General features: G+C 38.4%; 2 protein-coding genes across 3 annotated transcripts in view; both read right to left on the reverse strand.

Moving 5' to 3' along the window:
* Window positions 1–1355: 1355 nt before the first annotated feature.
* Window positions 1356–3491, reverse strand: LOC107665441 (P2Y purinoceptor 4-like). Its single transcript, XM_016456318.1, has 2 exons — window positions 3352–3491; window positions 1356–2910 (listed from the first exon to the last, which is right to left on the reverse strand). Exon 2 carries the CDS (start codon window positions 2904–2906, stop codon window positions 1812–1814), a length of 1095 nt encoding a protein of 364 aa, XP_016311804.1. The 5' UTR covers window positions 2907–2910; window positions 3352–3491; the 3' UTR covers window positions 1356–1811.
* A 2913-nt stretch (window positions 3492–6404) lies between these two features.
* Window positions 6405–10039, reverse strand: part of inppl1b (inositol polyphosphate phosphatase-like 1b) — a 19659-nt gene continuing 16024 nt past the window's right edge. For both annotated transcript variants that reach the window (XM_016456322.1, XM_016456323.1), the window contains 8 exons: window positions 8961–9068; window positions 8729–8817; window positions 8520–8607; window positions 8205–8360; window positions 7882–7963; window positions 6924–7731; window positions 6690–6805; window positions 6405–6540 (listed from right to left, as the gene is read on the reverse strand). In XM_016456322.1, the coding sequence (XP_016311808.1) occupies window positions 6447–6540; window positions 6690–6805; window positions 6924–7731; window positions 7882–7963; window positions 8205–8360; window positions 8520–8607; window positions 8729–8817; window positions 8961–9068 (1541 nt within the window). In that variant the 3' untranslated portion in view covers window positions 6405–6446. The remainder of the gene's footprint in view (window positions 6541–6689; window positions 6806–6923; window positions 7732–7881; window positions 7964–8204; window positions 8361–8519; window positions 8608–8728; window positions 8818–8960; window positions 9069–10039) is intronic.

Genomic DNA, 10039 nt, shown 5'->3' on the forward strand with positions numbered 1-10039 from the left:
TCAGGACCTCAACAACCCCACAACAAAAGCAGCAGCCAACAGGTCTATTTATCACAGTCAAAGGCATTGGACAGAAAGCTCAAGGATATGTGGGTATTAAGTCCACGCACTCATTCCTCATTAAAAACATTTAAAGGGGTCATATGATGATTTTTTAAAGATCATTATTTTGTGTATTTGGTGTAACAGAATATGTTGACATGCTCACACACACACACACATTGTCAAATGCAACATTATCAAATCATGATAATGCCATATTACATGAAAATATCACTTTTTTTTTTTTGCAATTTGCTCTAAGCATAAGTAATTTCCAGGTTTCAAAAAATCATTCGTCGATAGAATGGTACGAGACCTGGTTGAGCTGCACTAGAGAAGGCAACGAGTGTTATCACTATGTCGTAGACACGCTAGCTTTCCCAAGGCAGACGAACTTAGAGTGGTTACAATCATCCGGGAGCATAATAGGACCCCTTTAAAAAAAGGACATAGCAGACATAAATGATCAGCTTTACAACACATTTTCTAGCATGTTCTAAATAAAACAGATCCGTTTATTATACTTAAGTATTTTGTAAACAAGTATTTTTGCAACAATGTGGCATGGTCTCTCCTTCTGATTTATTTTAGTAGATAATCAGAGGGGCATATAAAACTGACGGAATACACGCAGAAAACTGTTCACTTCAAAGTACAAAACACATTATGTAAACACAATTTCAAATTCAACAAATACCATGAGAACTGTCATAAAATATTTACATTACAAGAAACTAAACATGAAATAATAAAATGCACAACTCACAAACATTCCCACAGAGGTTACATGCGGGGGAAAAAATCTCTCCGCAATATGCCAAAACGGATCTGATTTCTTCAGTCTTTTTCCCCTTCATTCAGCCCTGCTATGCAATTACTCACAAATACACACACACACATGTACAGCAACACAGCTGTAGATCTGCTCCACCAAAAGACAACAACAGCTGTACGAGGAATGAAGCAATATCTGCACAACTGCAGTTTGAATTTCAGCCTCCCCCACAACCATTTACCTTTTCACTCAAAGTGCCTTAAAAAGTTTCCAACTTTTCTGTTTAATTACCATAAATGACATTTTAATAGCATTTTATCTCTCCTCTTTTAAAACAAATTACTATGTTTTCAGTATCAACATAAACAGTAGAATAAAATGGGTATTCTAATAATCAATTCAAGAATCATTTATGTCATTTGTGAAATACTATAAAAAACTCAAGTCCTACTTTTATGCAAGAGGATTTCACACTTTCATTTCCTACCATAAGACCTTCAGACATAATAGAACACACAAAAGGCTTTGTACTGGCATTTCTGTAGTAACAGTCACAGGCCAGAGTCCATCTCTGGGATATAGAGTGAGTTTTGTTTTCAGCGTTGACAGAACCCCAACACTGCCAAGTTGTGTCCTTGACCAACAGTGAGAAACTTCAACATTACAAGTAACCAGGAGTGATTGGCCATCAGAGCTTTTATAAAACGAGCTGTAGTTCCTGTGCACTACACTACCAGCAATCATACTGAATGAAAAAAATCATTAAGAGTGCACAAAGGAAGTAAACCACATCCTTTTTCCAAAGAGATTCCTTTACTTTTATCTATGTGTAGTGTTTACAACGAGACTGTCCTGAATTCTTTTGGAAGCATATGTCTGTGGCTGTAGAAGACTTGACTGTTGATAGAGAACACTTGGGATGTCTTACAAAATTTGAGGCAGTCTTCCAGAACTGCTTTTTAAATGATTACCCAAAATGTCTGGGTACGTGACTCTAGAGTCTCGACTCAGTGCCAGCTTGGGCATCTGGGTTCTTAAAGGCCAGCCCGATGTTGTTTTCATGCACATACGCAGTAGAACGAGTGTTCGGAGTTTGTCTAGTGAACGCTCTGATGAGTTTAGAGCGGTACTGATCCCCTGCCAGAAAGTAGAGGATGGGGTCCAAACAGCTGTTCATGCTAGCAAGTGGACGAGTGATTTTATAAGCAAAGTTGACAATATTAAGGGACCTGCAATCTGCGTCTAGAATACGGTAGCCGTAGTAGAGCGAACGGGTGATGTGGAAGGGTACAAAGCAAATCGCAAACACAACCAGCACCACTATGATAAGTTTAATGGACTTCTTCCGGGATGAACTCTGTTGACTTTGGAACAGGCCCTTTCGGGGTTGACAAAGGGCCCGTGCCATTAAACAGTAGCAAACCATGATGACCAGAAATGGCAGGATAAACAGCAGGACCATCACCACGGAGTTGTAGGTAACGTAGTTGTGAAATTCATCCGGGCGGCTGGTGTCATGACACAAAGTATCATTTCCTCTCTGAGAAGTGTTGACGAAACTCAGCTTGGGCACCAGGCAGGCTATCACAGCTATCCAGACAAAACTACACACCATGTGGGCATGGCGTGGCTTCACCAAAGTCAGAGTACGAATGGGGTGACAGATTCCAAGGTAGCGGTGCACACTGATGCAAGTGAGAAACAGGATGCTGCAGTACAAGTTGGCATAGAAAAGAAATCGCACAATCTTACAGAGAAAAACACCAAAAGGCCAGTGGCTGCGGTTTGCATAGTAGTATATAAGCATAGGCAAGGAGAGCACGTAGAGTGTGTCTGACAGGGCCAGGTGGAACATATAAATTGTACTGGGTTTCCAGGGCCTCATCTTAGTGATGAACATCCACAGAGCCACAGAGTTAAGTATCAGTCCTAGAAAACACACCAGGGAGTATGATACAGGTAGCAGAATATACTTGAACTCCTCATTGAAGAGACAGCTGAAATTCACTTCCTTCTCAGACCTCGGTATCAAAGTAGTGGGAGGAAGGGAAAAATTCCCTGAGACACTTTTTCTTAAGAGTGAATTCATTTCTCTGTTAAAATAACAACAAAAATGCTTTTAGCAATTTTAGAAACAATGAGTTATAAGTAAACACAGGATAAATTCGATTTCAGTGTAAAACATTATGTCACAAGCTATAAAATCAACATGAACTACAGGCTGAAAGTGTCTACAAAGAATAGACTCTTAAGTGTGCTTAAAAGTCAGATTTTTTTTTTTAATCATCTCGTAGGGTTTAGGTCTAAAAAAGTATTCAAACTCCATATCCAAACACGAAAACTTATTCTCATAACTTGTGAGTTTCCGAAATAATCTCATACGAAACTATCTCCCGTTTGAGAACTATGCTGTTTTAAAATAAATCGCAAAACAAAAAGAAAGTTTTGTTTTTTTTTGCACACAACCGTGCACATTTAGGGTGCACGAGATGTAAGAGGAGCACGCGGAGTTATTTTCACGTGCTAAAACTTACCGTTCACTCAGTTGAACGAAGTAAACACGTCCCTCCACAGATCAAAACATGAGCTTAGATGGTTGACGCTAATGGTTCAAAAACCATTCAACTTGTTTAAGAGATTCACGCTTCCAGATTTACCGGACTGGGCGCCCTCGAGCTGAGCGCGTGAGCTGAGGGGCGGGGGGGGAATCAGAGCCAAACCGAGTTTCTCTCTTCAGCTCCTCGAGACAATTCACCAATATTTAGTGAGGTATTGGTCAATATCTAATTTTTCTTAAATACCACGAGAAACTGGTTAGGTAGTAAAAGTCAAAGTCAGTTAGGCTATATTCAATTTTGATATTTAAAGGGGAACTCTTCTATTTTTCCTATTTCTGAGTGTACTCATCTCAGTATCATATCACACGCTTATCAGTTTCTGCCATCTTTGCCCATCACACAGACAGTAATTTACAGCAGAAGCTCATCTCACATGCCCTTTAAACATTATATTTTGGTTCTCGTAAATGATACTGCCCAGTTTTTATGATAAAATCCTTGAAGGTAAATTATACGACACTTTAACCCCATCGCACAAATGGTGCTGCTTTCTTTCCGTTTTATGTAAGATACTGGCAACTCCAGGCAAGCTCCTTCAATGTAATTTCACTTCCAGTAAGCACCATGTGACTGTGTGGGCTACATACCATATGGAACTGTATACATCCCACAATAATGTTTCCGAAGAAGTTACAGGTTTTCCATATACAGTAACAGAGGTAATAAAGAAATATAGGTGTTTCCCAGGAGTTATAGGGGAGCTTATGCTTATTTGTTTGGAGTAAAGTTAATCTTTAGTAAAAACACAGTCCCATCCCATTTGACCAATGAGAGGTTAGCCTAGTACAGGTCTGCCTTCGAGAGAGGAGACCTTAAACGGATGCTCATGTGCTGGAACTGATTTTTTAGCAACTCAGAAATAATCGCACACGTTTATATCAGACCACTCAGATGTGCTGTTAGGTAAATAATATGAACAGTGTTTGGTCATGGCAGTCAATGTGGAAGAGCGAGTATCTTGAAAGCTAAATGAACAGGGCAAAAGATTTAAAGGTCAAGAAAGACCTTTATCTCAGTTGGAGTGTCATAATAGGTTGCATGACTGCTATGCCTCTCTGAGTTAAAGTTCACATTGAATATTTGCACAGTTGTTTTATGATGTTGGCTGCAGTAATAAACTACATAGTTTGATATCTGTAATATAGTTTTCAAATTCATTTGACTTATAGTATTAGTATTATACATCACTGACATCTAGGATGTTATAAAAACATTAAATTACAATTTAAGTCATGTGTCATGAAATAATAATTAAAAAAAAAACAATTATAAGCTGTGTACAAGCTGGGGAGATTAGTTTGCATTGTTGGTATGGTGAGACCCACTTCCTTTGCAGTGCTGACCTGATAGTTAGTCCAAAAAGGAGTTATGGGAAATTGCATAAATTGTACAGGAATGCAAGTGGGTCAGTGACTCAGTATTGTGATGTGAACTGTAGGTCACCAGGAATACAGCTAGTTCAGTTTCACTCTTCATCTCTGGCCTGCATAATAATCTAATGACTGACAGGTGAAGTCAAGCAGGCCGGTGCAGAATATTCACCTACTCTCCACCCATTTTCGTTTGTGTCACGAAAAAGTAGATAAATAGAAAGAATCAAGATTAGCCACAAACTACTGGAGTGATAAAACGGGGAGAGCAGAAAGGAAGATTATTTGTGATAAGCTGCTATCATTCAAATGATGTAATAGCCAGACTCACTGAGATGCTTTCTTCAGCGGAGAGCACACAAGGATGTGAATTCATATTGAACTTTCTCCAATTCTCCGATTCATATTTTCATTCATATGTCTGTCTGTCTAGACTCTAGATCAATGAATAATCTATCTATATCTATCTATCTATCTTATGTATGACATGTCTCTGGACATCATTAGGACATGTTGATGTCATTACAAACACTCCATATTCATTGTTTTTGATATGTCTGACAGTCAACTCTATCCCAGAGCAAACATAGTCCTCAAAGATCCTGTTTCTATACAAACAACCTTCTGTACCATATTTGTTCAAGTTTAAAGATAATCAAATATTGACACTGAATAGTATAGATTTAAAATATAAAAATCACCCTTTAATCAATTTTTTTTTCTGTGACTTTATAAAACCATCACCATAATCCAAAGTGAATATTGAATAATTTATCAAATTACAGATATAATTGCAAGAATAAAGACTTTAGGACTGCGGAGGTGGGAGAATTCAATTAACATCAAGGTAACATCATAAATTAAAGCACAGCTAGTTGGCCTTCAAAGTTTTATATTAATAAAATCAAATAGAATTACATTTTACAATGTGTATTAAATCCCTGTGAAATATCAGATAACACCTTTAATGTTCAGGGAAAATGTGAACTGTGCTTATTCTGTTAAGACTGGAAATCATTATGTTGGTTCAATTAAGTATTAAAAATCCATGAGCTTATCTTTTAAGTAAAGGGGAAAACAGCATCACTGCAATTAAATCCCTGGGGTAAATAGTAAAATATATATTCCTCTTTAAAAAAGGACCAGCTGACTCCTTTAGCAAACAGTTGGTTTATGCACTTTTAAAAGAGTAATTTATAGCAAGGGGTCTCCTAGGAATACAGTAACTAGGCTAAAAACAGGGATATAGGCAAGCTGCTAGGCAAGATTCAGTCACCAGACAAGGTACTGAACCAGAACATTTCACAGCTAATGCTCAGATAAGACAAGGTTGACTTGTGCTATTATATACATCGTATCTACGTACGAGTATCAAGACGGTCAGTGCTAAAGTAAACAATTGAAGAGTCTGTGTTTTAGTGATAGCTATGATTTGTTTGGATTGTTAGAAGCAGGTGTTGAACTGTAGTTTATTCCATGCTGTATGTTTAGGACCACAGGGACAGAATGAACACATTGTGTGATGAACTTTATTAATGAATGAACTTCAGAAATTACAAAGAAGAGTAAAAAAATATTTATTAAGAATACAAATATTGAACTTGTCATATTGTCTCCTGATAGTCTCGGTTTCTTTTCAGTTCAGTCCCAGATCTTGGGAAGGTTCTCCAAGATTCTCCGTCGATGAGACGGGTTAGACACACCTGCTGCACACAGCTCCTCCTCTGTAATACCACTGCATGAGAAGAGAACACACAATGACATTTGGCAGCGTGTACTGTATATATATGTTCACAAAGCACTGTTGCTGCTTAAAATCATTAACTGATGCAAATGCTTGTGAGAACAGAAGACATTTTTCGACTACATCACATTCATACCTACCTGAAGTAATCAAGATCATCCCAGCCGTTACGGCTGAGGTCCAGCGTGTAGCGCTGCAAACCCAATGTGCTGAGCAGCTCCCGCACTGTTTCTGGGGCTCCATGTAAGACTGACACCTGTAGACACACGTTGCCTTTGTAAATATTAAAGCTAAACCCCAAAGCTAATCCTAAAGTCCATATTTACACAGTGCAATAAACAACATAATCCATAACAGAAAACTACTCAACTCACCTCTTTCTCCCAGCTGTAGTTTCTCTCACTAGCTAAACCATAATCATATCCATGATGCCTTTGCTGAGACGATATTTGATTATATTGGTACTTCCTGTCTACTGGCTGAAAATCCACCTCACTTAGTGATTTAGCAATTTGGAGGGCTGTAAGTGAGTTGTCTCCTGAAGCTGTAGTTGGCTGCTCTACTATCCAGGGTATTGAGGATTCATGAATGGGAACCCTTGTGGAAATATATGGGTACAGCTTTGGTCCATTTCGCATTGGCATGGGCCGACCTTGGTGTAGCCTGTGATAGTCCTTTCTGACTTTTTCTTTGAGTGGCGCCTGTATGTCCCGGGAAAAAACAGAACTGTTCATGTAGGAGTTTGTGACTTTTTTGACTGATAATACTGAATCCTGTGTCATATTGTTCTTATAGGATTGTAACTGTAAAGATGTATTGGAGGAGGTGGTGTGTCTTTGGTTTGGGGATGTATTAGGAACATCTGGACCTGGGAAAAGCTGATAAGAGGATGCAGTTGACGTCAGTTCACTTTGAGTCTCGCAAGATGATTTATAGGGTGTTAAAGATCCAGGAATCTCAATCTCTGTGAAATCGGACCTCCGAGCAGACCTTTTGCCATGGCTGTGACCTCCAGTCACTCTAGGGAGCTGTATCACAGCATCTTTGGCCCATTCTACTTGGGATTCTTTGCTGGATGAGGGAATCTCTTCAACTCTTCGCAACACAGGCACCCCCTCAAAGATGAAGTATGCAGGATTGTTGTAGCTGTTTGGCGCTGCCATATATGAGGATGATGGTGCTCTACAGTGGGAACATGAAGTGTAAATCAAGGTGATGTCCAATGGAAAAAGGTAGCAGAACATGATCATCTGAACAAGTATGTTAATAAAACTACTTTACCATAGATGAAGTGAACACTATTTATTAACCTAGGTCTATTTTTTGACTCACTGGGCTGGGAATGCACAGGAAGACAGGCGAGACAAATGATCGTTTGTCATTTCCTTCCCATCCTTCTCCATGCAGAGCCACTCTGTAATGTGCAGAAGACATGTCTCATGTCTAAATGTTTAAATATTGTAGTCATCTGTGACAAAGCCACTGGGTGTTCAACGAGCTGTACGTTAAGTTTCATATTTCAGTTAAAGTCTCAGAATGCATCTGGACAAGATCAGGCAGCACGGCAGCAAAAGAGGAAGACATGGTAGAAAGAAAAGTGAAAACAGAGCCAAAGCAGAGGAGGAACTAAATATTTGAGGAAATGATAGACACACCATAGACCCTTTCCCGGATTCTTCGGCGGTCTGGTGGTACATAAACCCTGATTTGTCCTCGAATAGAACCCATCTCTTCTCCTCTGTGAGTCAAGCATGTCTCAAATGGATCCGATGATTTCCCTGTTACCGAGCGAAGAGCCACACAGCATTCGCCTGAAATAGCATAACTCCATTACATATACAATCAATATGACCATAATTTTTCAACAGTGCCCTTCACTAGAAATGTAGATGTGTATGTTCCTGGTTATGATGTTATGGTTTCTAAAAACCAAACCACTGTTTCAGAGAAAATTGAGCTTGACCATGTACCGTATGACTCAAAGCCATCACATGACTTCACAGACAACAACAAGTGCTGATCCCGGAGATGCTCTAAATCTGAGAACACTGGGTGGAGCTGAAAAAAGGGGGGACAAAAGAGAAATTTGATTTGGTGTACAAACCAAAAGTGTCAAATCCTTATTAAAAATAGCATAGCTCCAAATGATCACATTGAGCCAAATGGCCTCTATCACAACCTTGGGGAACTGTTTTGAAGACCAGCCAAGTTTGAGAAATCCTGGTACCTCACAGTACTGTGAGTCATTCTCAGCAGAACGTCGAGGCTCTACACACAAGGAGAAGCATAAAGTAAAAAAAAAAAAGAACTGTCACATTTATCCCATGACCTCCTGGCATTTCAAAAGGAAGCAGGTTGGCAATGAAACACTGCATGCTCGCTAGCCTGATTGATTATTGCACAAAAGATACCTTCAAGATAGCGGGAGTGGAACTCAATGAAAAACTTGGCCTTGCTAGCAGTTTTCACTATGGCCTCAATCGCCTCCAGCTCAATGCTGGCTCTCTCTGAACCCAATTCTACATCCACAGAGATGGAAAAAGAGGACTGTGAGATGGTTATAACACTAAGAGAAACATTAAACAAATACTCAATTCAAAAAATACTTGAATTATGATCACTGATTGTATTTATGGGGTTAGTTCACCCCAAAAAAAAAATTCTGTCACCCTCATGTTTTTCTAAACCCATAAGACTTTTGTTAATCTTCGACACACAAATGAAGAAATTTTCAATGAAATCTGAAGGATTTCTGTTTCAGTGTCCATCCATTGAAAATCCATTCTACTAAAACTTCTATGCATCAAAAAGTACATAAAAAGATTGTAAACAAATACTCAATTCAAAAAATACTTAAATTATGATCACTGATTGTATTTATGGGGTTAGTTCACCCCCAAAAAAAAATTCTGTCACCCTCATGTTGTTCTAAACCCATAAGACTTTTGTTAATCTTCGACACACAAATGAAGAAATTTTCAATGAAATCTGAAGGATTTCTGTTTCAGTGTCCATCCATTGAAAATCCATTCTACTAAAACTTCTATGCATCAAAAAGTACATAAAAAGATTGTAAAAGAAATCCATGTAAATCAAGCCGTTTTATTATCAAAGTCTTCTGAACAGATATAATTGTATTGAAAAGTTATGACTTTATGTATGTGCTCTGATCAGTATTTCTATGTGAATAAAGCACATCAAATGCAAATGGAAGTTCAAATGTGCTTGCTTGACGTTTGAGAGCCAATGAGGTTTGTCCTCGCATATCAAGTTTGAACTTATGCAACAACCAATGCGGTTTTTTTTTTTTAGCTTTCAGATTTCATTAAAAATATTTTTTAATTTAAGTTTCTAAGATGAACAAATGTATTTTGAGCTTGGAACAACATTAGGGTGAGTAAATGACGACAGAATTTAAATTTTTGGGTGCACTAACCCTTTAACCCTCTACCGCACGCATTATGATAGACCTATAGAAAAAAATATTTGA

This window comes from Sinocyclocheilus anshuiensis, unplaced genomic scaffold (assembly GCF_001515605.1).
Source record: "Sinocyclocheilus anshuiensis isolate Anshui unplaced genomic scaffold, SAMN03320099.WGS_v1.1 scaffold771, whole genome shotgun sequence".
In the NCBI taxonomy this organism is placed as follows: domain Eukaryota; kingdom Metazoa; phylum Chordata; class Actinopteri; order Cypriniformes; family Cyprinidae; genus Sinocyclocheilus; species Sinocyclocheilus anshuiensis.

Bases quoted from the DNA above. Each gene is read 5' to 3' on its own strand.
- LOC107665441 (XM_016456318.1), bottom strand. From the start codon at position 2,906: ATGAATTCACTCTTAAGAAAAAGTGTCTCAGGGAATTTTTCCCTTCCT.